Raw genomic sequence first — 27,965 nt, 5'->3', positions numbered from 1 at the left:
GTGACTCAGGATCATCATGATACCATGGTGGCCCCACTGCTAGGGCTGGCTTTTCTTTTTCTACAATACACTACAAGCCAGGCCACTTCTACGGCTTATGGTAAGTCCAATGTCTTTGGGTTCATTAACAACAATATGAAAAGAGGTTAAAATCTGTTTTCAATATGACGTCATTTGAATGGTTGATGAACATATTAAGACAATTTAAGAGACCAGCTAAAAAGTCTGTGTGATTCTTTTACATTGAAAGTCTTTAAGTAAAATTTCTTGTTATTTTGTGGTACAAATGTAAAATTTGAAGAACAATACGAGAAAAAGCCTCTGACATTGGAGAATTGTACCGATATTTGATACTGTAGTTTTATAACAACATATCACGATATTCTTTTATCCATGTATATAAAAACATGTAACAAAAACTAAGGGTTTGACAAGGATCATTTAAATGTTTTACCATTTCATTCACAAATTGGGAAATCTTATTTTGAACTAATGAAGTTGTCCTTGTTCTTTGAAAGGAAATTGCTATAGTGGAAACATTGTTTCTAAAACTCTACTAACATGTCTTTAGTAAAACTGTACCGCATTTTCTTGACACATAATGACCAACTCATACTCTAATACCAACATACCTGCAATGAGTTAATATCATTGGATATATATCGGCTGGATCTGGCCGGTCATGATCTGTAAGTAAATTGAAAATAAAATCTTCATCTTCAAAATCTTCATAGCTCTGAAGGTTAGAAAATATTTATACTTATATCGTGAAATTTATTTTGAACAAATCACCTAACCCTGACGGTTAATTATATGTTCTTTAAGGACATCAAAAAACAAAAGCAAACGGTTTGAACATAACGTGGCTGGAAAAACAATGTGACTAATCCATTTATCTGTTTTTGAATCCCAGCTTATTAAAGCATCACAATGTGTCTGAAACGTACGTGTAATCAATCCTGTAACTGAACCCTGGCAGATCACACAACACCACCGTCTCATTTTCCTCCGCTCACACACAAACCGTTATGTACGCATGTCTGTGTGTCCTCTCCCTCCACCCACAGTGAAGATCAATCACAACTGGGAGGTGGTGTACCAGGACGCCAGTGTGTACGGGGTGGTGGGCAAAGCCGTGATCCTGGAGTGCGGCGCCACCTTACCTGACATGTACATATGGAGCTTCACCCAGCCGGGCACTGAAGCTATACGGGCGGTGGTGTATAATTTGGGGAAAGGAACGAGGATCCAGAAGCTGGCCGAGAGACTCGGAAAGGTCACAATCATCTCAAACAGTGCAGCTGTGAGCATCGAGAACCTTCCTGTGGCCGCTCATGGTCTGTTCACCTGTCAGGCCTTCTATGACATAGAGCGAGAGCCCAAAGTCTACTACTACTACGTGCACCTCACTGTCCGAGGTAAGACTGCCTGAAACAGCTACAATCTTCAGGCAGAGGCGTAGCTAGCAGGGTGGGTGTTGGTGGCACTGGGTTGGGGGGGCTATGTTTTTCTCCAATCCACCACTGTTATATAATAAAGGATAAACATCTGCATATACCGGTATCCAAAAACTACTCAAACACACCTCAGTATCAGAGCTTTTTGACAATATTGATTTAAAAATAGTTGCAAGAGAATTGTAGCTAGCCATTCCTAGTGTCGTCTTATCATTTGAAAATAAACTCTTTTGGCCTTCTTGCAGAGATTTTGATTTGTCATACCACTTTTGTGTCTGTACGCTCAATATGAAGCTTCATACTGGAAACAGTTAGCTTAGCTTAGCTTAGCATTAACAAAAAGGGGGAAACAGCTAGCATGGCTCTGTTGAAAGATGACAGACATTATCAGACAGAAAACATACCTGCATTTGTGACTTTTCATGAATATAGTTCCAGTCACGAAGCCGTACCTCCTGATGAGCGATGTATCTCCAGTGGAAGGCTCTACCATGTGGATGCGCTGCAATCTGGAAAATGGGACCGGACCGATCCAGTATGTGTGGCAACATGAAACCCGCGGTGGCAACATCACAACCTTTGCCCAAAGCAACACCAGCGTTATCAACGTGACCAATGTCAACCGCAACCACTCCGGCTGGTACCGCTGTGTGGCCAGCAATGCTGTCAACAGCGAGAGCTCCAACCGGTTATTGATGGAAACCATCTGTGAGTAACTTTGGGGGGTTGGAGAAAGACTAACTTCATATCTTGCCTCCTTTGCAAATATTGCCCTCAGAAGTTGGTGGAGACCAAAACTGGACCTGAAAGTAATATGAATATATGACTTAATTCATCGGGTGGCTGTACTTTCTTCAAATGAATGATACCTTTGTTCAAATGCATCTGTTTGCTAACAAATTCACCATAAAAACCTCTAGGGTAATGATATGTTGTTGATTCTGCTGCCCCTAACAAGCCAAAAAGGTTTAATGCCAAGATTTGTGGCATGGATCACATGGACAATATATACATGTATATGTTTTCTGAAACTTGTCTTAGAGAACTCAAGTGGTCTTGGTTTGAGATAATTTTCCATCTCATCCTCAGTTGGCCCGGACGTTCCTCAGATAGACGTGTCTCCGTACACCATAACAGAGCGGGGATATTCAGCCATGGAGAGAGAGACTGTTTCTTTACTGTGTCAAGCCCAGTCCAACCCGGCCAGTCAGTACGTCTGGTTCCACAACAACTCCCAGGTCTACGCCGGGCCGCATTACACCATCACCAAGATCTTCCGCATGCACACTGGCGACTACGCCTGCTTGGCACAGAACACCTACCTCAACACCCGCTCCAAAAAAACCATCAGCCTGACTGTCTACTGTGAGTGTGACCTCTGACCTTGGCCAATGCCCTCAATCCTCCTACTCGTCAGTAAACCTCTCTAATCAGTCTCACCTGGGTTCCTCCGTCTTGGCACTACAAATGGCAAAGACCTAGATTCAGGTTTGACATTTATAGTACAAGACTAGGGGAACACAAATCCAGGAACTTAATCACCTTTGAATTTTTACCTTTATTTGCACTTAATCTCCTACCTACATAGCACTTCCTGAACTTCCAGTCAAACCTGTCCTACTTTCATTGTTACGCCAAACCTCCCTTACTTCTTACTCGTTCAGTACATCACCTCTTAAATTTCACTCCTCCTTACAATCACTGAGACTTCGAAACAGATCAAAAGCTTGCAAATAGACATAATTCATACACCTACACACCAACACACCAACACAAACACACACACAGCAAAGGGTGGAAGTGCTGCAGACCTTGTCTCCTGTTCGGGCCGTCTGGGAAGTTGATGGGACTCTCTGGAAGGTACCTTGCTGTGATTTCACAGCCATGGCAAGTGTTGGATGGTTGGAAGGCCGGATGCTTGTCATTCTGCTCTTCTGTTTGTTTGTGCTGAGTTTATGAACTTCTGCAGGTCACTCAGGTCATTTGACAGAACTAAAACACTACACCACAAGATGAAGAAACCTGGACATAGAGATAGAAAGTGGCAAGTAACAAGAGTAGTCCTACAGGAACTTTCTCTAGCCCTGATGCTCCCATGTAAACCCCACTATGCACATCCCTCCCTTGTTACACTGTATCTTATCCCCACAGACCCACCTGACGGCTCCCCCTCTTGTTCTGTGGAGCCGGCTCTGAATCACACCTCTCTGAGACTGCTCTGCTCCTGGCCCGGGGGGTTCCCCTCCCCCTCCCTCCACTGGACTGGAGACCTGAAACGACTGGCACAAGACGAGGCTGACGCAGGGCAGCAAACAAATCCCCTGAGCAACACTGCCATCTTGCTGCAATCTGAAGGCTTGACTTCTAACAACAGCTGGTTCACATGCGTGGGCTCCCACCTGGCTCTTAAAAACCCAACAGAGTGCAACACGCGGACATGTGAGAAACATTTAAAGTTGCATGTTATTATGCTAACTGTCTTCAAAACCTCATAAATCTCACTTACAACTCTTTCACCAGACATTCCCCCTTCAGAGCCAGTGTGTTTTGCCTATGTGACTAACAACAAAAAGTACCTGCTGCTGTCCTGCTCCTGGGATGGAGGCACCCCGAAGGCCTTAGTGTGGTGGGACGGTCCGGGAGGCCATGGCAAAGGCGGGGAGGAAAACTCTAACATCCTGATTCTCCGCTACGGCACTGCCCGAGGCGGGAAACCATACACCTGCCATGCTAAGCATCCACTTCTGGCACAAACCAAGACCTGCAGGCTCACACTTGGTCAGTGCACATTGTCCAAATAAGCAAACAACAGCAGATATCATTTGTTGATTATTTGATTTTTACATTGTCACCTGCAGAAGCCCCCGTGTTGCTGACGCAGCGCAAAGTTGTGTCTGTATACGAGGGGAGTGATGTCCAGCTCGACTGCAACCTGAGAGCAAACTACCTTCCTGTCAGCGAAATCACCTGGTTTAACAATCAGGGTGTGGACGTCCGGGACACGTCTAAGTACAAGCTGCTGAGAACATCTGCATGGGCCAATCTGACAGTGAGAGACGCGCATGAGACTCAGGACAGCGGCGACTACAGGTGCTCCACTTCCAACGCCGTGGGAGGAACTGAAGTCAATGTTACTTTAGTGGTCAAGAGTAAGAAATCCTTTAATATTTTAACTACATCTGTTGTTTTTCTTTTAGATTTAAAAAAAAAAAGGTTGCACTACAAGTGCTTTTCAAGCTATTTCAATGTCGCAGACAATCTTCAAATATCTGGATAAAACCATTGGAGTATTGCTGGTGTTGAGGAGTACACCTGCCATCTTGATTGATTGGTGAAAGGTTGGAAAAGGCGGGACTTTTTTTGTCTTGGTTAATTAAAAAAATAGTTAATAATGTGAACTTTTTCCACGACGGTGCAAACAAACACGAAGCAGCAAACCTCCTAGAAAGTAAATATGGAGGGGGCCTGGTGTTAGCGCAGCAACGCTGAGCTCTAGTAGCTTGCTAGCTAGTAATGCTAACCTAGCTAACATTACGGCATAATGGCACTCAAGGGCAGCTGTTTTGCTTTTATCTGTGTCATTGTTTGTTGTTTTTTTGGTTAATTTCCACAAGTAGCAGGATGGTAAATAATCTCCACAGAAGTCTAATTGTAGGGCTCAGCACAAGCCAGTTTTCATGCTATCTTCTACAGATGCAGTTGTCATTTTCATGCCCAGCACCTACGTTGTACAAGTAGCAAATGTTCTTGGGCTGGTCCCTGCACTTGGTCGTGTCAGTCTTCAAACATTGCTAACTTGCCTTATGATGCGCTAAGATTTTTCAACATTTAGCTAGCATAGCACATGCGGTAAATGCAATCGTGGCATGCGTTTTAGACTACGCGCTACAGATCCTTCAAGTAGGACCCATTGTCTTGTAAATAGAGTCGCTACTACATTTTATTCCGTGACTTAATGTCTAAAGATAAGAGAGGGTAACTGGCTTTAGTCTGTTAGACATTTAAAAGTCTTCAATGCTAACATGCTCATGCTAAGAAGGTTGTAATGTTTGTCATGTTCAATGTATTAGTTTAGCAAGTTTTCATTCTAGCTAATTAGCATTAACTAAAAGTACAGCTGTGGCAGATCCAACTGTCATTAGTTGTGTAGATGTTTGGTGGCAGAAAATGACTGAAGTACATAAAGTATTTCTGTTTGGATGTGTTTTGTCTCTCTACCAGGACACCCCATGCCACCCAACGCGACCCTGGTCAAAGTGGAGTACAACAGCCGACAGCGTAACGAGGTGGAGCTGGAGTGGCAGGTAGAGAGTGAAGAAGAAAGAGGCTGGACAGGTTTCATCCTGGAGCACCGCTGGGTGTCAGAGCGACCAGGAAGAAGAGGCAGCAACAATGATTCAAAGGAGGAGACGGAGGAGAGGATCGGTCCACCAGTCTGGTACCGAAACATCATCCAGGACCCAGAAGTCAGGAGTCAGACAGTCGGGAGACTGACACCAACCGTGACCTACCAGTTCCGCATCACACCTGTCAACCACCGCACCGTCGGACACCCTTCTTCAACAAAGTCTCCAGGTATAGTAAGTGATCAGAGGGAGGAAAGTGTGGTCAGATACATGAGTGTTTGCAGAGAACTGAGCAAAGACAGAGGCTTTAGTCAGGGTTGTCTTAACAAATAGATAAAAAATGTGAAAAAGGAAGAGAACAGAATAATAATGTGCCGGGTGAGTTAGGTGATGATCCAAATATGGTTGATAACGTTGTCTTGCTGTGATTGCTGTTTCGCTGACACATGTTTTTCTTTTTTTGTTATCTACATAGGTGAAAGACTCACACAAACACAAAACGTACAATGACACACACCTCACAGCTTCCACTCACTTCCTCTTTACATCCTTCCCTTCCCTGCTCCTTACCTTTCATCTGACTGGCTCTTTGTGCTTCTTCTTATGAGTTCTTTATGTTTATTGTACCATGTATAGTAGGATGTAAGGCTTAGCAAGGTTATTGTTTAGGGTGTAGAGAGGCCAGTGGGTCAGGTGTCAGGGCAGGACAGTCAAGCTGTTTTCAACCCATTTCATAACAATCAGGAATTTTTTTTGTTTAAAAAGAAAGACGCTGACATGGGTTGTGAACCACTAGAGGGAGAATCACAATTAAAGCTAATGTGAGACACGTATTAAGAGCAGGAGGTGTCTGTGTGTTGTCACAGAAGCACTATTTTGCAATATGTAACTGTGATGTGTTGCAGCGGAACCTCGCTCCAACGTGCTGCCTGCTGTGATCGGAGCAGCTTTTGGTGGGATGCTCTTGGCAGCTTTCCTCACGCTGCTGCTACTCGTCTTCATAATCCGCAACCGCAACAACAACCCACGTGAGTCCTTTACACAACATCATAATGACTATAGTAATAAATTGTCATTGCCTTTGTCTCATTATGTCACCTTATATATCCCCCAGGACTACACGACTTGCTGTTTGGTTTGTGAGTATTGGTATTGTTGTCTATTAAATATGTGCAGTTTGTGACAATATTAACAGTGTTCAGACATGCCATTAAACCTGTTTCTTCTTTTGGTGTGTCCAGGCAGCACAGCCAGTCGAGGGAAAATATCAACTTCCCAGAGGATGAAGTGGTGGCCAGCTCAGAGGGAGGAATAGAGGAGATAGGTGGATCATCCAGTCCAGGCAAGATGAACCCACATCCAATACAATTCATGCTAAGATTGACTGTACAGGGTGATGTCACTTATTTGGACAGAAATATTGTAGATTTTTTGATGTCTTTAAATGTAGTTTAATTTTGTGAAATTTAAAGTCTTGAAGTTTTTTTCTTTCAGAGAAAAGAAAGCAAAAAGAAGGAAGTTATATTGCATGTTTCAGTTTCAGGGCTGCGTCTTTTCTGTCTACGTAGATTGGGACTTTACAGTCCATCATATCCTTGCATAAATCAGTAATATCATGTTCTATCAGTGCCATGCAATTGTTCCGAAAGCACCATTGTATCGATCTTCTACCTGATGCTGAATGTTGATGCTCTTCCCTTCCAGGTCCAACCATGGCTTTACCACGAGCATCGTCACCTCTCACCACCGCACAAGTCCCTCCTCCTCCCGGAGACGACAATGAACCTGTCAACGTCACCATCACCGTCAAGGCTACAGGCTCATAGTTATATATCACAGACTAAATCAGTTTTCATTTAACCTGGAATTAATGTTTTTGTTGAAAGTTAGACAGTTTTGTAGACACAATCATTTCAGTAATAGTAGCCTTTGACTTCCAGTAGATCTCAACTACAATGACAGATTCAAACTCCTCTTATAACTTCTGCTACAAAACTCTTTTTTCTTTTTTTTTTTAGCAATTTTTAATCATTTCAATTATTAAGTACATTTGATTGCAGCACACATTGAAAATGAAAACGTGTAACAAACATAGTACAGCTGCAGTTTTCAGACAGATTAGAATTTGAACACACAAAACTTCGTCATACAGTAACTCAACACGCAGACACAAGCAATCCATTGATTTCTTTATTAAAAGATGTGCATGTAAACCGCTCAGTCAACAGTAGTGTTTTTTTTTAACAAGGTAAACCTTTTGTAGGTTGGGGCCTTAACAATAGACTGTGTATAAGAGAAAAGTGAAACTAATGCAGAAGGCAGTGCATAAAACCTGCGTTTTCTCTATTGGCCAGCAGGGGGCGACTTCACAGGATGCAAAAAGGTCTGTTTGAATAGATGTCAATGGAAAAATGAACATTTATCTCACATGATTCATCCATTATCTATACTGCTTATCCTGTTCAGTGTCGTGGGGGGCTGGAGCCTATCCCAGCTGTCATTGGGCAAAGGGCAGGGTACACCCTGGACTGGTTACACATAGAGACAGACAACCTTTCGCACTCACATGCACTCACACTCGCCTATGGGCAATTAAGAGTCACCAATTAACCTTACAAGCATGTCTTTGGACTGTGGAAGGAAGCCGGAGACCCCGGAGGGAACCCACGCATGCATGAGGAGAACATGCAAACTCCACACAGAAAGGCCCACCTTGCCCAAACCAGGGTTTGAACCAGTGACCTTCTAGCTGTGAGGCAACAGCACTTACCACTGTACCACTGTGCAGCCTCACCTGATTCAGAAACACATTAAACTTTTCTTATTGAGTTTATGATCTCAATTAGTTCCTTCTGCAAAACATCACGATGTCCAATTTTGACTAATTGTTCATTAAGAGTAAAATAGGCACTAAAGCATGCTTTAGGGCTTACCTCGTTATTGACGATTATGAGTGGTTGTGACCACAGCGAAAAAATGTCTTCTTCCGTGGAGTTGTCATGAAAGACACTCGTTAAAAGTAGCTTCCCAACTCAAATCAGTTACCATGTATTACAGATGCACTGTGCGCCTCTACAGCTCAATGCACTTGTTAGAGTATGCTTGCTTTGTCTCTAAAAAAAACAAGATGAAAGTCAAAACTGGAGTCATCAAAATAGTATCTCACAGTGGCTTTGTCTACGTATTTTATACAGATTATGGTTCAAACTGTCCTTGCTGCTGTTTCTTTATGCAACGATATCACAGAGAGGAATTGTGTTTTTGCACTGAAACTACAAAAAGGGGCTTTCCTCCAAGATCAAACCCTAAAATCATCCTATTCTGAGTCAGCTGTCGTGTTCATTAGATGCATCGTCTAGTGCAGAACAAATTTTTCCCAGTATTTGTCTTTTAAATATTTATTTATTCAAGACATAATCAGAACAAATCAGTCTTCATAGAGGCAGAACATGGACAAACAGGTTATCCTTATGTGTACCTACTTCTGCCAATCATCACATTCTCAAACCTGATTAGTAACCCTTAAAAACAAAGGGCTCTGTCTGCCCTCCTGACATGTAACACTTTATCAGTTCTCACAGGGAAAGAAGAAAACAAACAAAACATACTTGAAGAAATCAGTAAACATGTTTAAAATATCATTAGAACAGCAAAATATTTACAGGTTCTGTCTCATGGTCGTTGGTGTTGCTCGGGGGCGTTCATGTAATCTTCTGAGTGCTGACGATGTCACCGAGCTTCTGTTTAATTTTCAGAAAGAGGCGTTTGAACTCCAGACCGTCACCCTGGAAACACACAAAAACATGTAAACTTACACACACACACACACACACACAGCTTAATATATTTAGTCCTACTTATAAGTTTATTAGGTTCTGTTTTTTAGATTAGTGTAGTTTTTTGGCAGTATGTTACCAAAATCAGCTAATTCTATTTATAAATGCATATATTCTTAAATTGTCTTAAGCTTTAAAGCTTTAAAATGTGCTTTCAGATGCTACAGAGCTATGACTTTGGACCTGAACAGCAGCTATCCATAGGTTTTAAAAACATATTTCACAAAGACTTGTACCAGGGTTATGAAGGAAAATGCATATTGACATCAAATAATGAAGGTGTTACAGGTGAGCGACATATTAGCTAGCTATTAGCTAAAACAAAAGAGTACATCCCAGTGACTCCCTCATGTGTTAGTGGTGTCTCAGCTTGAATCTGGTTATGGATAATCCATGTTAGAAACGATACATGTTCTATTTTGAACCACTAAAACCCACCTTAGACAGTCTGAAGTCCAGCAGCACTCTCTGATTCATCTCTAGCAAGTGGACTTTGAAGATGAGTTTGTTATTGCGTTTGTCCAACGTGCTCACCGTCACCTAAAATGCGAGAAATGAGAGATGTTCATTAAACTGAAATGTTTAAAGGTCTGAAGTCAGATTCAGATCATTCACACAAAACAATCAAAATAGAAGTTCACTCATATAAGACGTAATGGAATTATGAGGAACTTCTGTACATATTTTGACCCTGTATTCAAGAGTACAGATGTACCTGTTTGGTGCAGGTAAGTTTGAAGCCCAATGCCAGCCCGTCACAGGCATCTTTCAGGTCAGATAAGGAGGCGTCAGCATTCACATTGGTGAAGAAACGCGTCATTCTACGTACTAATCTCTGCCAGGGCGACTGCAGACAGGAAAAAAAGGATGTGAAAAAACTGCATCATGAAGCATTTAAAAAGAGACAAAGACAAAATAAAAATCATGTCTGCTCTTTAGTAAAAGAGACACTGAAAATTCACAGATGCTGTCAGATACAGCCTATAAAGAAATAGAAAATGTGTGTGCGCATTACCTGACTGGCTCCCGGTGTGCCCAGCAGCTGACTACCCAGTAACATGTGCTCCGGCTTGGTCGGCTGAGAGAAGCTAACTTGACCTTCAGTTTGGCCGATTAACAACATGGCTTCCCAGCCACCCGGCGCAAAGTCAGGCTGAGAGCTGGAAAACTGCATCCTGTCATCACTACGGAAGAAGGCATGTGGTTGAAGGATTAAATGCACAAAAGAAATATGAGTTAAAATGACAAAGACACGAGGCTCTGACCTGTTGGCCCGGGATATTAGTCCCCCATCTGATCGAAGAAGTTTGTTTCCTGAGCCCAGGGGTGGTTGCTTTACACCTGAAAAGGATAAACAGACAGACATGAGTACAGTGAATATGGAAAGTAAAGTTGAATCCATTCTATTGTACTGAAGTTGAGACGTGCCTTGTGTAAACCAGCGGTCTTTCTGAATGTCTGCGATGGTGATGCGTCCATCTGGATTGGCCAGCAGTAACTTAGACAACAAACCTGAACAGAGAAGTTAAACATAAATTAAATATAACTCAAGACTTTTCAGGAAAATATAGTGTTTACAGTAAAATGAATTAGGGACTCACTGAGAGGCATTGGTTGTATTTTCTTCCAAGGAGGTAGGTATGTTTTCTTCTGAAGCCAGTCTGAGTACTCCTGACAGCTCTCAGTGGGCTGGTCCCACGGCAGCTCTGACAAAGGAGCATCACAGAGACGGTGACAATATGTCTACTGCATACAGAAACATCGGCTGCAGTAACATGAATTCTTTGAAATGGTCAGTTTTGTAGCATAACTTTTGTAATGATATGATAATCAAGCCCTTTGTACTATGTATATATCATATTTCGAAAGAGACGACAATTCTTATTATATTAAAATGTTATGGAGATTATTTTTAACCAGCCTCACTGCTTCACAAAAAACATTCTATTGCATTGTGTGTTGGACCACAGAATTGAGTATGCTATTGTGTTGTCCTGGAAACACAGACTCAAGTGACCTTACCTCCAGCCAGCATGGCAGTGAGGACTATCCCACAAGCCCAGATATCTGCAGGCTGAGCCCGGTACTCTGGTTGGCTGAGAAGCTCCTGAGCCACGTAAGGAAGCGTCCCACAGAGTCGATTCAGGCGGCGCTCTCGTCCTTTGAAGCGGAACATGGTGGCCAGTCCAAAATCTGTCAGCTTCAGGTTATCTAAAGGTAAAGGATAATGTCAGATGACTGTTAGAGACACGATGCAAACCAAAATGATTCCTTCAACACTTTTATACACGCTGTATTTAATCACCTTTGTCATCCAGCAAAATGTTCTCTGGCTTTATGTCTCTGTGGGTAATGCCAGAACTGTGGAGGTATTCCTGCGAAACAGCGACACAGGATTATATAACAGCAGAAAAAAACAGATGCAGAAGGTAAAATTAAAACAGAGACTTGCTTCACTCACCACAGCTGCTATTAGCTGCTGGAAAAATCTATGAGCATCTTTTTCTGCCATTCCCAAATCAGGCTCTGGAAGAAAAGAACAATTTTATCACCGAAATAAACAACAGACATCCAAACACACACAAACATATAAATCAAGTGTCTAGGTCATATATCCCAACATCGTGCGAGCAGTTTAAAGATGTGTTTCTCACCTATGCGGTCGAACAGCTCCCCTCCAGTGCAGTACTCCAGGAAGAGGTACATGGTCGGACCTTCTTTCCGATGGCCAAAAAAACGTACGATGTTGGGGTGGTTAAGCATCTACCAAACAGCGGAAAATAAACCTTTGATCAGTCAGGGTTCAAGTCTCAAGGCTTCTGCTGTTAAATATGCACAAGTATCATATACACTACCAGTCAAAAGTTTGGACACATTTTCTCATACAAGTGAATGGGAAAGTGTGTCCAAACGTTTGACTGGTAGCGTATGTACAAGTACAAGTAACATAAATTAATTTCCCCTTTGGGGGATCAATAAAGCTTATCTTATCTTAAATACACCCGTTCACATTTTAGGTCATACTAACCAGGCTGAGGGTGTCTGATTTACCTTGTGGACGCAGACCTCCTTCTTGACGTTTTCAGCACACTCTTTAGCCTGAGAAGTGTCGATCACCTTCACTGCTACTGCCTCCTCCGTCTGCCTGTTAACCAGCAGCCTCACTCTGCAACCAAACCACAGCAAAGGGTATGTACAAAACAAACATGATTTCTATTAATTTCGCAGCCATACTTTCTGTAATATTAAATGGCTTCCCTAGCCTAGAAAATGATGCTTGGGTGAAACCTTGATGCACTGCTATTATGAAAAGTAATACATGTTTTAAATGATAATGATAAATCGGGATTCATACTCTCCATAGGCTCCTTCTCCCAGTGTCTGGACAAGGTCCCAGTCTTGCACAAAAGGCACAGCCATGCTGAAAACAGAAACACAGACCTTAAAGCCTGTCAAAAAAACAGTTAAACGTTTTCCAGGCTTTACTTTTTTTACTTTTTTTTTTTTTACTTCAGGCACATACTGTCACTCCTATGCAGTGTCTGCCCATCGAGTATTAACCATTTTATCTGTTAAATTGTTTTCTTTACTCTGTAATGCTGGAAGGTGAAACAACGCTGTTAAATGTCATGGATTCTTATGACGCACTTATCTAAACACAATAAGAAAGTTAAAAACGAAGTCTCGTAGATGAATATGTCTCTTACCTGCGCAGCCTCCCTCAGCTAGCAGCGTTTTCAAGTCTATTCTCAAAGATTAGACAAACTTTTTCGTGTGTTTGAGGCAATGACAGCAGTGAATATGACACAAATTTGGCGCGTTGTTGTTTTACTGTCGATAACTTCCGCCATTATCGTCACTTCCGTTTCTACTTCTTCTTCGCGTGTTTTATTGCGGTCGTCTCGGCCAATCGCTGTTTGCAACTGCATTGTCGCCTCCTGGTGCCAAACATTTTGAAAAAGCACATTGCTCAAGACTGTCTTAGCCACACATACAAATATGTAGTAAATAATCATTCAAATAGTAAATAATTAAAACTGAGGCACAACCTCCATTCTGAAAAAAACATTAAGATGTCACAGATAACTAATCTGCTTCTGGGTCTGAAAATGAGATTTTAAAAATGCAATACAAATGTCTCAATATTTCATTCAAATCAGCGCAAAGCTTCATGAATGAGCACAATCTATCTAAATTTAAAAAATATATATCAAACACAAATACATTTTCCTTTGTGCACATATGGACTATTAAAAGTATTTCAATACTGAAATAACGTTCAAGTTTTTTTAAGTATGGAAATATACCTTCTGCTGGGTGCTCTAAAGGACAATATTTTTTACTAGCCTCAAAAATGTGGGATTAAAATACTGACCACTTTGAATGAGACCTTACAGGTAGCATGGTTTGTCCAGAGGGCAGTGCAAGATAAGAGGCCTCTGGGCAAAAGGTTTATGCCCTTGGAATCACACATTCAGTCATCATGTCATGATCATTACAACAAATGTTTTTCCTTTAGAAGTAAGTGTTTTTAATAATCTACAATGAAGCAACCCTAATTACAATATACAAAGACACAAAATAACAACAACAGAGATGTAAAACACCTACAATAAGAGTCACGAACCAAAGTAGTTACAATATGACAAGAAAAAGACAAAACAATAACTAATTTTAACTACTCTACTTTGTATGTTGTACCTTGCTACATATCTGATTTTTCAATGACTTACTCCTAACCATGCTTTTACAATGATAAAAATTTACAGGTTTAATGGATTACAGAGAGTATTTTCAAATACATATATGTAGATTAGTTACAATTCAACAAATAAAAATGCAATGGAATAGATTGTCAACCATTAAAGTAATAAAACAAACAAAATAAAATGATGAATTTTACCGAATGGGTCAGAGAGAGCTACAACTAAACAAGTGCAGCATTGCTGGGTGTTCAATCAATACCTGAGTAAACATGTCGATAGGCATTGCTCACCAATGCCTGCAGCTTTTGGGAAATGATGAAACAAATGTTTGTTTTGATTTCACAATTAGTTTGTTTTTATGCAACATGTGACCGTGTGTGCACACATGCCGGGAAATCCAGGATTTGAAAAAGGAGAAGATATGACCTACATAAGGTCTGGACAAACTAAACAGAGTTATATGAACTACGGCAGGTAACTGAACTGTACAGATTTTTTAAAATGCTCTGTATTTATGCTAAAAAGTATCAAAGTGAATGATTTTAGTCCTTGTGTTTTACATCTTATGTAATGGTGAGGCATTGTGGTAAATGTGAAACTGCATGTTTTCTGTGACACACATTATTGATCTCCTTTTATTTGTATTGAAGTTAATGAGTACCAAGATGATCTTTGTTAATCTGGTCCCTCTTTCTAAACATCACTTTGCAGTTGGAAATAAATTAACTGCTCCTTCAGAATCCTCTTGTTCTTATACTTGCCCCAGTTTAAGATTCAACATGGGATTTTCTGTCCACTGGATTTGGCTGGCTGCACTTTCATGTCTCCTCTGTATGGGTAAGATACTTTACTTTTGAGAAAACAAGAAGTTATATATTATACGTAATTTGACAAAATAAATCTAAATGTCATGAAATGTTCATGTCATTTTCTCGATTATTTGTATTTATTCTAATTCGGTTTTAATATGTCACAACAGAATTTGGAGCATTTGTAAAAAATATGGTGACACGCAATTTAATTCAATTGTTGAAAATAGTTTATCCCGTATGAATGTTTACTTTGTGACACAGTAATATGAGACCATCAGTTTTCAAAAGCTGCCATATTTTTTTTTTGGAATAGGAAATAATTTCCTATCTGCTGACTAATACACTACCTTAAAACGATGTACGTTTCATTCATTCAAATGTAAAAATACACCTTGTATCTGAAGCCAACTTGTGTGTTCACTCTTCAAACTTAAAGGGGATATAGTCCTATTTATTAAATTGGCACTCTTTGAATTTAAACATGACAATGACTTTAACCATTATTACATAGTGTTACTACTCAGCTTGTGAAAACAGTTGTATAATGTCTTATGACTTTGTTTGAGGGTTGAATTCATACATTTGGTACAAATGTGTCGTCTTCTATCATCACCCTTACTGAAGCACATTTATAAGGGGCGACAGTGATCTTATCCAGGTCAAGGTACCTTTATAACAGGCTTGTTTGTGAGCAGATATTTTAAAGGAGAATAAAAAACACCTTTTGATTTTTATCTCCCATTATCCTGCAAACTATGCTTTTAATTTAAAGCCACCATTTATACCTGGATATTTGAAATCAGATGATGAACTATGACAAAATGTATTCAGCTGCAATATAATATATTGTCTTATCAGGAGATGCAAAAGGTGGTTGCAAGTGATTTACAATACAAAGTGCTATATCAGTGGCTGACATTAAATTCCTTATTGTAAAACTGTTCTTCAGCAGGTGAGGTCCGGTGTGATTGCACAGAGGTGAACATGCAGATGACAGGAGGTAATTACACACTGACCAAGCAGCTGGAGCAAGGCAGCCTGATGATCTACCACTGTCCTGAAGGCTACTATCCATATCCTGCGTTGTCCCGCCTGTGCCAGGCTAACGGCAGCTGGAAGCCTGCAGCCAGGAGATTTTTACCTCAGAGATGCAGGAGTGAGTCATGTGACCAGGATGTTCTCACTTTGCCTCGCTCTCCATGATAACTTAGATCCTTCTGTTTTGTTTTTCAGTGGTTGAATGCCCGGACCCCAGTGTGCTGGAGTTTGGAAGCGTCTCCCCTCTTCAAGAGAACTACTTTGTGAAAAATGAGACCACGTACGAGTGCTACTCTGGGTACTCAATGCGAGGCTCAGGAAGGCGAACTTGCTTACCAAACGGGAAGTGGAGCGGCCCCACTCCCATCTGTAGCCGTGACTGTAAGTCCTGAACTTCAATTGTTTCTCCCTCTACTTTGTCTTCCAGGTGTGACATACATCCTGTTGTAAGACTTACTTTTGTCTTTTCTGTTACCACAGCAGGAGATAACTGTGCAGATCCTGGTATCCCAGCTGGCAGCGTAAGAAATGGGAACTTATTCGGAATTGACGACACGGTGACATATAGCTGCAACGGCAACCTGTTTTTGGTGGGGTCGAGTGAAAGAGTGTGTCAGGAGAACGGCCAGTGGACCGGCATAGAACCAGCATGCTACTGTAAGACCAATACCTACGAATGCTGTTAAAACTCTGAGTCAAAGTTCTGCCATGAAAAGGTCTGCTGGTAGCATGGTGTAAACCCCCTTTCTCTATATATGAAACATCAAATGGCCTTCCTGCACCTGCAACACTGTTGGCTAATGAAGGGTGCAGACTTTCCTCTGATACATACCTTTTTACCTGCCAGCAAGTATCAGGCAAGAAGTTTCCCAAGTCAAGACATGTTGACATCATAGCCAGTCCTTCTAGCCTGTCCCAGAGTGCGCTGAGGCCACAACCTCCAATGTCATGATGAACACGTACTGACTGTTACCCAACTGACCTGCTTTTTATCAACTAATGTGGTGTGGGCCAGCCTGCCACAGTTTCAGTTAGAGACATGATGAATCCAACACAAACCAGGTGAAACAAGGGTATTCTTGCATTGAGCAAACAACAAGCTATACATCGTGACAAGCTTCAGTCACTGGTGAGATGCAAGTAAGGGATCATGTCCGACTTGTTGTTGGTCAGGCAGGTGGGATTTCCACATGAACGCATCGCAGTCTCGACATGATGCCTCACCAGCTTCCCAACATAAACTGTGCCTGAAAGAATAAGGGATTCAATCCTGTACCCAAAAGTATTTTTAATTGTTTTCTTTCTCTTGCTTTACTTCACCTTGTCATAGTTAAAAAGTTTTGTGGCTCTTGCTTCTGACAGACAAACACACCTATGACACGCCGTTGGAGGTTTCAGAGGCGTTTGGCAGTGCGATCAGAGAGAGCCTCACCACTTCAGAGGTCACTAGTGAGTTCCTGAAACTTATCTGATTATGTCATGCTGTATCAGTTTCTTTCTTTAAAAGTATGCTGCTTTTTAGTACATCTTCTTACATTATACCTGAGTTTGAGTTTATTTATTCAAAAAAGGGACAATGCACATCAATCAACATGAGCATTTGAATACGTCGTGTAAATTAGCCATACAGACTAATTCACATCTGCAGTCCCATTTTCTTTCTCTTACAATAAGAAACAGGAATATGGCATGTATATGATGGTGGAAAATAACATTATTTGTGTGGATTGCTCAGATGACACTCAGCAGGGGAGGACAATCCGCATTTCAAAGAATGGGACACTAAACATCTACATCGCTGTGGATATTTCTGAGAGCATTGAGAAGAAACACTTTGATAATGCACGGGACGCTGTCATTAAACTCATTAAAAAGGTAAGACACATGTTTGTTTGATGATGATTATTTCTGCTGATTGTGGGCTCAGTTTAATAGGACAGCTGATGGAAGCTGGCAATAAATCTGCTGAGTTGTATAAAGGTGTTGGAAATATTACAGTCACTGCAACTAGTCTGGACTATTGATCATTGATTGTGCCAGATTTCTCCAAAGTAACAGTACAAAATATGAGGACACAAAATAACTAAGTGAACTATAAAGTGCGTGAGGGTTAAATGCAAAGAGACTAAAAATAGTACAATAAAATATTCACAAAATTAAGCTGAGTAGAAAAGTAGTCATGACCGTCATATAAGCAGCGATACTAAGAAGTAATAAAGAAACTTGTGTTGCACGAGATGGTCTGTTTACGGCGGGAAAAAGAAAGAATAGAGATTAAACGGCGGAGAGAAAGCAAGAAAAGGTAAATGATGCAAAAACTGAAGGCTAAACTGTAGGCTAAAATATACCTCATTTTAGCCTCTGTAAACAGACCAACGTCAATTTCTATCTTCTATCTAATTAATATGATTACAGTTAGTCCTCCGGATTGTGTGATTAGAGCCGAATCCCTAGCAACGGTCTGTTATCGAAAAATAGTAGACCTCGGAATGCCGTGACTAACCAATCAGAATCAAGTATTTAACACAGCCTTGTAATAATATGCGATAACAACCTGCACACTAGGCAGACGTTATCCCTTATATTTTTGCTTTATTTTGAAATGACGCAGGATGATATAACATTCTATAAAAACGACTTATGAGTTACTGTATTAGTTTTACGCCTATGCCATCTGTTTTCTCCGCATTTATTTAACCATTATTTGTTTCATATTGTCTTATTTAACTCATCGACTGAATTTTTACTCTTGTTCTCAATACATCTATAAAGAGGCACTTTTAGAAAAGCCATGTTTTAAGCATTTTTTACATGTAGATATGGTACACACACACATCAGCTTTTTGAATGTGGTTATGATAATATATTCATAGAACTACATCCATTGGGAGTAGTGGATTTCACTGTGTCATAATTCAGGTTTGAGCTGATAGATGAAGCCTTCCACGTTGCCTGACACACTTTTAGAAGCACATTTGGCACCCTGTACACTAAGCATGTACAAAAACAATCTCATCCCATTTGGCCGCCAACAGCCCATTAGAAGTGAATTTAATTATGAATTACCCATCATAATCTTGACTGATTCTTCTTGGCGCGAGTCCCCTGGCTTGGTCTCAATGCACACTCCGGGATTCTCTTTCCGCTGATAAATGAATCAATTACTCAACAAAATAACAACCATAAGCACTTTGATGCATACGGAGGTGTCGCATTAACAAAATATTCAGCAGCAGTTCTTCAAGTTTGCATGTGTTTATAAAGTTGTGTAAAGATTTTGTACAATACTGAAGATCCATTTATTATATAACTGCTGTGTTTTGTCTCCACAGATCGCTTCCTTCAGCGTGACTCCAAACTATGAAATCCTCTTTTTCTCCTCTCAAGTCTATGAAGTCGTCAGCATTCTTGATTTTTTGGACGGCAATACAGTGCTAAATGATGTCATAACTCGATTGGAAAATTTTGTAGTAGGCGGTGAGTCAGATTTATCAGATTTATTGTTGGAAATACTGTTTCAGTACACAGCTTGTTGTAGATTTGACTGTGCGTGTTTTGACTTAAAGACAGAAACACTGGAACGGATCTGAACATGGTCTTTAAGACCTTCTTGGAGCGAATGGCCTTCATAAAGCAACAAGTTGGAGTGGAAGGTTTTAAGGAGCACCGTCACGTCCTCATTTTTTTTACAGATGGTAATTTTTACATCTAAGTATATTTGACAAACCTACTTCTGCTGTGTTGCTGCCAATTTCTCACACTTTAGGCAAATAATGCAACTCTTTAAAGGATGTATAAACATTATTATTATACAGTATATAGTATATGAACTGTGCTAAAAGAATTAATTTATCTGTGTTGTACATCACTTTAACACAATGTTTCTTTACATTGCAGGTGCCTATAATATGGGTGGTTCCCCTGTACCAACAGTGAACCTAATAAAGAACATGGTTTACATGAACCACACAAGTGAAAAGGAGGCTAAATCAAGAGAGGAATTTTTAGGTGTGAAGGATTTAGGAGAATACGAGAATAAGATTTTAAATGCACTCTCCTTCATTGCACCATCAAGTTTCTACTGTAGCCCACAATGGACAAACCAAATGTTGGCTCCAAAAAGATCTTTTTGTTGCAGTTTTCCCAGCCAATGTAGTATCACTTAGACTATTTACACCTGGTATTATCATGCATCCAAATGCATCTCCATTGTATGAACTCACTGCAGTCTGGAGCTTCTGTTTACAGTGAAAAACCAGCCTAAAAGAGCTGTATGATTAACAAACAGATCTATGTTAAATGCAGTCTCCCCGTCCTGTATTTGTCTGCACACCCTCCTCTATAATGCATAATCTACGTTTTCATATGCTTGGACATGACAAACTCAAAAAAAAAAAAAAAAGATTTTCACAAGACACAGTGGAGAAATATTGAATCAGTCAAGAATGGGGGGAGTGGGTGTTCCTTAACATGACCCAGGACACATGTGCGTACTCACTGCTTAGTGATGTGGACTTATGATTCCCAGACAGTCCCAGAGTGATCGGCTCTCAGTCTGTCCTGGGTGTGTTTACACCTGTACTTAAGACTGTCCGATCACTCAGATCACATGTTGATACCAGGTGTAAACAGGGCTTCTGATGCGCTGCGAAGGGGAGGGTGAGGGGTGCTGTCGTGTGTTTTAGCCATATTTATCTTGCTGTGTTTCACTCTGTTACAGACATTTATGTTTTTGCGATTGGAGCTGAGCTCTTTGATGAAGACCTGCAGCCCCTCACAGCAGGGTTAGGTGGGCAGCATTACTTCAGAATGAAGGACATTCAAAATCTCCAAGAGACCTTTGATCAAATAATTGGTGAGTAATCTTTGAAAATGTAGAAAGAACACGACGTATCATTTACATTTATACTAATACAGGCATCAACAAGTTTATTAATAAAATCTCCAGAGAGGTTTATGCACTAATTATAAAAGCTTTGGATAAGAGTTTGAAAAATGACTGATAATTTAGTTTAAACATTGACAATTTACACTGATATAACCGCACATAAACATGAGCAACACTGAATTTTGTTTTGTGTTTATACGCAGATGAAGAAGAAGTTAAAGGTCTGTGTGGTCTTCACAAGGACTATGAAACGGACACCCAAAGGGAAAGGTATCCATGGTGGGCATTCATTCATGTCCAGGTGAGTGTTTCAATATTTCTTTTAACATCATAAATCATATTTGCAAGGCTGACTAACAGAATGAACCTCATAATTGCTTGCATACAGATTGTTGATAAAATAATGGCTATAAAATCCTTTGCAAACATTGTACAGACAAAAATCACGAGAGTTAATGAAGACACAGCTAGTATTGTAACAAATAGTTTGGTCATGAAATATATAAAAAAAAAGAAAAAACAGAGGGCCAAGAAAAGAGCCCTGAGGTACTCCATATTTCACATCTAAAAACTGATGTAATATTGTCATGAGAATGGGATAATATAACTATCAAGGTATGTGAATCTTTACTGCATGTACTTGACCAAAGCCATCATTAAAATGACGGGAATTTCAACTAGGGAAAAGTATGTTTAACGGTTTGTAATTCAGAAATATTTGGTTTATATTGACACAGTGGAGTAAGCCCTTTTGATTTAGGATTTCATAGAAAACTGTCTCTTAATTATCTACCACCATGCCATGTGTTCTTGTTGTTTTATTTTACAGCTATGCATGATGCTGTGATGAAATGCAAAAAAGCAAATAACCTCTTGTATCTAAAAAACTCAATACTGTATTAACGATTTATTTACTGTTTAAAAGACTAAGGAAAAGTCAAAGAAGTGCCTCGGCTCTCTGGTGACCCCCCAGTTCATCTTGACTGCTGCTCACTGCTTTACATTTGAAAATTTCCCTGAGGATGTCACTGTTGAAATTGGCAATTTTATAGGTAATAACATTTAAAAAGTACTCATGCCTCTTCATTTACCTAAACAAGACATACTGGCATTTTAGCAGTTCCAAAAGTTAGTGTTAAAGACTCTAGTTAATTTACATGGTAATGAATATTTCTAAGTTTCAAAATCCAAATAGATCTTTATCAATTATTTCATTGTCAAAATTAAATTTAAATAAAATAAAATACATTTGACTGAATCTTTCTGCTACTGTTCCCCATTTACAGAGAAAGGAGTTAAAAATTTCAAAATACACCCACAGTACAACATCAATGGCAAAACAAATGAGGGTGTGAAAGAGTTTTATGACTATGATGTGGCTCTCATCCAACTGAAGAATGATATTAAAATCTCCAGTGCTACTAGGTAGGTTTGTCTCCTAAGGATCAATAACATTTATCAGTAACTCTTAATATCCTTGAGGTAGTTTTACACATATTTTACTGCATGAATTATAATTCGTTTTTAAAAGCATTTCACTTGGAACACCATCATCTCTATGTCATACTATGTTTTATGTCCCGCTCAGACCTATTTGTATACCTGGCACCCAGGAGACCAGTAATGCTCTAAAACTGGTTGGCAAGTCAACCTCCAAGCAACAAGGTGAGGTCACTCTACTAACTGTAACACCATCAGTTCTTAAGTGCTGGGTAATACTGCCTAAATGTATTCAGCTTATGGCTCATGTTTTTTACAATTACAAATATTGGTGGCAGATTAACCACTCAAAATTCGTACTAATATTTGAATAAGGACCCTTAAGGGGACGAAAAAGATGGCTATTATTTCTCTCAGGTAGATGAAAATTTTCCAGGTCGTAAGAGCAACTGTCATCAGGGTTAGGATAGAAAAAAAGATACTGCTAAGCTTTGTTTGTTTTCACTTTTCATGTTTAAAAAAGGCCATCAGATACAGGAGTTATATCTGATGTGTTGGCAAATCTTCACTCTTGTTGTATGTTGCTCGGTCGCTGGAGGGCAACTTCTCCAATTCCGGAAAAGAGCAAGAAAATGCAGCTAGCTTAGTTAGCCAAAACTCAAGGACTAGCTTCAAAGCAATGAGGGAAAACTAATGTTAAATTGTTGCTTGCTGTACATGTTGTTAACGGAGCTATTTAAACAAAAAAAATGTAATATGTGACCGACAAAAATGTAGTTAGTAAATGATGTTCCTTGGATTTTTGAAGTAACTTTGTTTCACGCGAGGTAGTGGTTAGCTAGACATGCTAATGACTGCAGTTTCTAGTAGAGCAGATAAACACAGCTTTAATAGCTCCTTACACTTTCATTCTTTAGTTTTTGTTTTTTTTCCAGCTTAAAATTTAGAATAAACTTATACTACGGCCCAATGAAAAGATTATAAAGATAATTTAGGAGAATTATTGTTAATATACTGCTTTAAAATGCTGAACAGAGGAGAGAGAGGTTACCAAATTTTCGTCTTTCAATGTTGTGGCAACTGAAAAAAGCGTTAGCTAGACATGTTAACTCATTCGCTATTTTTTTGTGTATGCTTATAAGATTCGTGTGTATATACATATGAACTTTTACAATTTATTGTTCTTTTCTGTATTTCAGAGGAACTTCTGTTAAAGAATCACCTTGAAAGACTGTCTTTTTTGACCAAAACTGGGAATACTGTACGTGAAAAAGATGTCCACGCAAAGCTTGGCGATAATGTGAGTTTTAGATTACTACTCAGCTGTGCCGTGTGTGTGTGTGTGTGAACTGTGTCTTTTTGTGTGTCTGTTATTTTCATTTTTCACTTGAAACCCAAAAAAGTCACATTATGCTTTGGTGCCTCTTTCTATTCAACAACACAGAGAGATGAATGCATCCAACATGCAGTGGACGCAGAAGGCATAGATACGAATAATCCGAAGGTTGCAGTGACTGATAACTTCCTGTGTAGCGGTGGTTTGAATCCTTTCAGAGATCATATAGCATGCAAAGGTGTGTTCCCTCTTTAATATGTTACTACTAGTAATCCTTGAAACATCCTTGAATTTACCTGAATAATTGCACACAGAAATGTTTGAAGGGCTTACATGTCTTTGTCTGCTTTGGTGTCGGTAAAGACAGCAGTTAAACACCCTGAGGATATCACTCTAACTCCTTTTGAGTCTCAGTTTTTGAGGAGACTCTTGTGTTTGAGGTCAGTAAAAGAAGCTGATTATTTGGGGTCTAACCATGTGTGCATCTGTGTTTTTTGGGACAGGTGACTCTGGAGGTGCGGTGTTTAAGAACTTTGAACATCGCACAGTACAGGTAAGCAAGAAACCTCTTCCACATATTAACCAGTGTGTGAATATATCTCCTGCAGGAAATATCTCACAAAGGTTGTTGAAATAAACAAAGCCATGTAATTTGTCCTCTGAAGTTCTTGTTAAACATGTAAAGCAGCAAAGGATTTCGTTTGCAGGTTGCTGTCGTAAGCTGGGGAACGAAGGACAAGTGCGGTACCGGTGAAGTGGTGGAGTCTGACGAGGCCTCCAGAGATTTCCACTTAAATCTTTTCAGAGTTGTTCCTTTTCTCAAATCGATCCTTGGGGATGACAACCAGGATGACTATGCACCTCTTGAGTTTTTGAGTAGCTAAATGCATTTACATTCCACAATGTGTTTCGCTATTTCATTTGTGAATACTTTATGTGTAAAAACATTGGCTTATGTTATTTTGCTGATTGATATGTGGATGATTGAATGAATCCAATAACTCATACAATCTCTTTTTTAGACTGTGAGTTACTGTTCTCATTAAAAGTTCACTAAACAGACGTCACAATTCACAGTTGTGGTCCGGAAAATCAGTAACGCTGCTCTGTACTTTGTGCATAAACAAGTAAATCAACTATTTCTAGAGGCAAACCGCTATGTAAAGAAGTTAATAAATCATTATTAACCTCTGTCTTGATGTTTTTAAGTATTTGTACAAACTCATTACGTTATCTTTCTTGTAAATTGCCGATTGCTCTCTTTGCAAAAAAGAGAAAAGACTCTCCACACAATTTCAGCCAGCACATTAACAGAATTTAGATTGGTCTTTTATATTGCACTCCCTTTATGCAATCACAAGTTATCAAACATTTTCCCTTTCTCATGCCTTCTCCAAAACTGCTCAAGAAAAGGAATGACTAAAAGAATTACTACAGCTCTTAAAAGGTGTCATCAAAACTCTTTTATGGTTCGGCTCTGCTGATAGAGCCGTCCAGCTCCCCTCCAGGTCAGCGACTCGGGGCTCATTTCCAGCTCCCTGTGCAGGCCTGCGCAATGCGGACACTCAGTCTGGCAGCAGGCCGACTAAGAGCATTGAAATCGAACGTAGTGGAAAGTTTGGTTCTTTTGTTTGTATTGTAATTAAATCTTTCTTCCGCTCTCTTGCTTGGAGATGGAAATGAATTGAGTTTGTCAGTCGTTACTGTGTCTTTACAGCACACAAACAAACAAGGCCATTGCATTACAAATGATTTGCTGTGGCCAGAGCAGGTTTATGACTTCAAATTATGTCATTTTACTGTGTAACTATGATCTGTTGACCATTACGCTGTCAGACATTGCCTCAGTGAAAATGTACATGAAGCAATTCTCTTTACTGCCGCATATTGGCTAAATGTCCAAACATCAAAGAACAGTGGTGAATTCTGACATCAGTGCTAGGTTTCTCTGACATGTGGAAACGCCTACCTTGTGTGTGAGGTTGTGCGTTGGGTCAGTGATGTACTGCCTTCCCAGGGGAACGTCCATGTGGTTTTTCCTTTAACTAATTGAGAGAGAGAGGGAGGAGGCCAGTGGGATGAAAGGAGCAGGCGGAGGAAGACAGACTGCGCAGGAGGAGGGAGCAGCTTAATTGAATGAAACCCTCTCTTGGTCTTAGATGCTGTAAACAAGAAGGAAATTTAAAACGAAGACCATTTATAATTGAATCCCTCAGGAGGACTCAGTTACCTCTCTGTCTACTCTTTTATTTCTCAGGGCATTAACTGCTAATGCAAACATCCCATATCTGGCCTTTAATCTAAATGAACCTTTTGACTGAAATCAATCTGTTACACATAAACTGATTAGCAGTGTTTGGATACAGCAGAATGCATACAGACAGTATATTCAGGGCAGCCCCACCCCAACCCCCTCCCTCTCTCCCTATTCAACGCTAGTACTCTCAGCATATTCCTGATGAAGCATCCTGCTGTTTAAACTCTGGCTGATCTGTCTCACTGAGAGCCCTAAATCAACCTTATGGGCCATTTTAGAAATTACTACCATTAGGAACTGCATACATACACTTTTCCCCCATTTGTGCTCAGTAAAGCGGGTCAGGCTCACATGCATCCACATCTTCTGCTGATCCTGAATATTAAAATTATATAGAGGGTTTTATTAAGATTGATACATCCCCTGTTACTGAGCTGACATGTTAAATAATTAGCGTAAAAATATGGCATGTGTCCGAGCTGAGTTTATGAAATAAACTTGTCAACAAAGCTGTTTTTTATATGTTCGTCCCTATTCAAATTAATTGACATTTTAACACTTTATTACTGAGGCTTAATGAGCAGACTGATACCACTCTCATGTCTGTACGGGGAATTATGAAGCAACCGCAAACATTAGGGTTAGCTTAGCACAGCACAAAGACTGGAAAAAAACACTAGCCTGGCTCAGTGGAAAGATAAAATAAAACCAGCACTTCGAAAACATATTACATAACACATTCAATGATGTTATTTAACTGACATAAAACGTTTTAATCATTGCGGTACATATGTGCCATCAGGCAGACTTTGTTACATCTTACTCCCACAGAGCTAGAGTAGTTTCCTACTAGCTAACGTAAATTGAGACTCAGTGCCTTTAAGGATTATGTAGATGGTTTGTGATACAACCTGGTAAAACATTACAGTTTTGAGTCATTAAATAATAATAAAAATAATAATATTCTCAAGGTTTAGCTCCAGAATTAAGGACATAAACTTACCTACCAGGAGGAATATGAAGGGTAAAATACCACTCTGGTATCTTCTTGGTAGACATGAAGCTACTATCAGCAGGTTAGCTTGGCACAAAGACAGGGAACAGCAAGAAACAGCTAATTTGGCTTTGTCATGAGGTAGGAAATGCAAACTACTGTACATTTACTCTAAAGTTAACAAATTTTGACGTTTGTTTTTCGTTTAACCAGAGATTATTTGTGAGTTTTTATGTAGCCAGCTAACGTCTACTCTGTTGCTCCTCTACCCCTGTTTCTTTGTGCTAAGCTAACTAGCTGCTGACTTAAGCTTAGAATTTACAACACGTACATTAGAAATATATCAGTAACATTTTCATTTTATCTTTTTGTAGCATGCTTATCTTTAAATGCATGTCAAATTGTTTTCAACTTGTACTGACTCAATTTCCAACTTTATTTTAGACAGCAAATGTTCACTGACACCGTTTCATCCAACAACCGATTAGCTACTAGAATTTAGTAGTGTTTGAATTGTGCTAACAGAATTAAAAATTTAATTCCTTTAAATTTCTTATCTAGCAATTTAACATTAATGATTTAAAACAAAGTTTTCAGGGGCTTCACAGAAAAAGTATTCTCATTGTCCACTCTCTCGAGACGTCAGCTGTGTGCTATCCGTCTTGCTTTGTTCTGAAACACAATAAGGGAAGAGTGCTGCAATATCTGAGAATACATTTTAAGAAATCCCTGATCGAGTTAGAGGAGATCATTCTCATGTAACACTTTTGTGATGATAATACCGAAACCTTAAGTAATAAAGGAAGGAGTGAAATCTGCCTCTTGTCAGCGTTTACGATGAGAAGCACTTGCATG

The 27,965-nt window shown here is 39.8% G+C and overlaps 3 protein-coding genes across 3 annotated transcripts; 2 read left to right on the top strand and 1 right to left on the bottom strand.

The window, feature by feature from the left end:
- The first annotated feature begins 24 nt into the window (after window positions 1-24).
- On the top strand, window positions 25-7,759 carry LOC138605530 (V-set and immunoglobulin domain-containing protein 10-like 2). The gene is made up of 12 exons (XM_069677862.1): window positions 25-100; window positions 1,068-1,418; window positions 1,890-2,165; window positions 2,547-2,822; window positions 3,609-3,896; window positions 3,978-4,235; window positions 4,316-4,606; window positions 5,679-6,032; window positions 6,709-6,831; window positions 6,918-6,942; window positions 7,045-7,145; window positions 7,508-7,759. The coding sequence occupies exons 1-12, from the start codon at window positions 25-27 to the stop codon at window positions 7,627-7,629; spliced, it is 2,541 nt and encodes an 846-aa protein (XP_069533963.1). The 3' UTR covers window positions 7,630-7,759.
- A 1,494-nt stretch (window positions 7,760-9,253) lies between these two features.
- chek1 (checkpoint kinase 1) lies at window positions 9,254-13,411 on the bottom strand. Its single transcript, XM_069675447.1, has 14 exons — window positions 13,347-13,411; window positions 12,995-13,060; window positions 12,691-12,805; window positions 12,294-12,402; window positions 12,101-12,165; window positions 11,945-12,014; window positions 11,662-11,850; window positions 11,241-11,345; window positions 11,068-11,151; window positions 10,905-10,980; window positions 10,655-10,823; window positions 10,355-10,486; window positions 10,078-10,179; window positions 9,254-9,588 (listed from the first exon to the last, which is right to left on the bottom strand). Exons 2-14 carry the CDS (start codon window positions 13,057-13,059, stop codon window positions 9,505-9,507), a joined length of 1,365 nt encoding a protein of 454 aa, XP_069531548.1. The 5' UTR covers window position 13,060; window positions 13,347-13,411; the 3' UTR covers window positions 9,254-9,504.
- Window positions 13,412-15,115: 1,704 nt separating this feature from the next.
- LOC138601002 (complement factor B-like) lies at window positions 15,116-24,743 on the top strand. Its single transcript, XM_069672574.1, has 18 exons — window positions 15,116-15,182; window positions 16,107-16,313; window positions 16,391-16,576; window positions 16,676-16,852; window positions 17,558-17,644; window positions 17,931-18,070; window positions 19,528-19,672; window positions 19,762-19,890; window positions 20,093-20,203; window positions 20,916-21,050; window positions 21,287-21,384; window positions 22,009-22,135; window positions 22,370-22,508; window positions 22,672-22,748; window positions 23,723-23,823; window positions 23,968-24,097; window positions 24,363-24,412; window positions 24,567-24,743. Exons 1-18 carry the CDS (start codon window positions 15,125-15,127, stop codon window positions 24,741-24,743), a joined length of 2,274 nt encoding a protein of 757 aa, XP_069528675.1. The 5' UTR covers window positions 15,116-15,124.
- The last annotated feature ends 3,222 nt before the right edge of the window (window positions 24,744-27,965 follow it).

The sequence above is a fragment of the Semicossyphus pulcher genome, unplaced genomic scaffold, assembly GCF_022749685.1.
Source record: "Semicossyphus pulcher isolate SPU_LCO1_2020_fin unplaced genomic scaffold, fSemPul1.0.p SCAF_10, whole genome shotgun sequence".
Lineage (NCBI taxonomy): Eukaryota > Metazoa > Chordata > Actinopteri > Labriformes > Labridae > Semicossyphus > Semicossyphus pulcher.
This window is presented reverse-complemented; position numbering and strand designations above follow the sequence as displayed.

Bases quoted from the DNA above. Each gene is read 5' to 3' on its own strand.
- LOC138605530 (XM_069677862.1), top strand. From the start codon at position 25: ATGGTGGCCCCACTGCTAGGGCTGGCTTTTCTTTTTCTACAATACACT. The intron at 4,607-5,678 runs GTAAGAAATCCT...TCTCTCTACCAG, and splicing joins TGTTACTTTAGTGGTCAAGA to GACACCCCATGCCACCCAAC. The intron at 6,943-7,044 runs GTGAGTATTGGT...TGGTGTGTCCAG, and splicing joins CACGACTTGCTGTTTGGTTT to GCAGCACAGCCAGTCGAGGG.
- chek1 (XM_069675447.1), bottom strand. From the start codon at position 13,059: ATGGCTGTGCCTTTTGTGCAAGACTGGGACCTTGTCCAGACACTGGGA. The intron at 12,806-12,994 runs GTATGAATCCCG...GTTTGGTTGCAG, and splicing joins GGAGAAGGAGCCTATGGAGA to AGTGAGGCTGCTGGTTAACA. The intron at 10,824-10,904 runs GTCAGAGCCTCG...CTTCTTCCGTAG, and splicing joins CTAATATCCCGGGCCAACAG to TGATGACAGGATGCAGTTTT.
- LOC138601002 (XM_069672574.1), top strand. From the start codon at position 15,125: ATGGGATTTTCTGTCCACTGGATTTGGCTGGCTGCACTTTCATGTCTC. The intron at 16,314-16,390 runs GTGAGTCATGTG...TTTGTTTTTCAG, and splicing joins TTTACCTCAGAGATGCAGGA to TGGTTGAATGCCCGGACCCC. The intron at 19,673-19,761 runs GTGAGTCAGATT...TTTGACTTAAAG, and splicing joins GGAAAATTTTGTAGTAGGCG to ACAGAAACACTGGAACGGAT.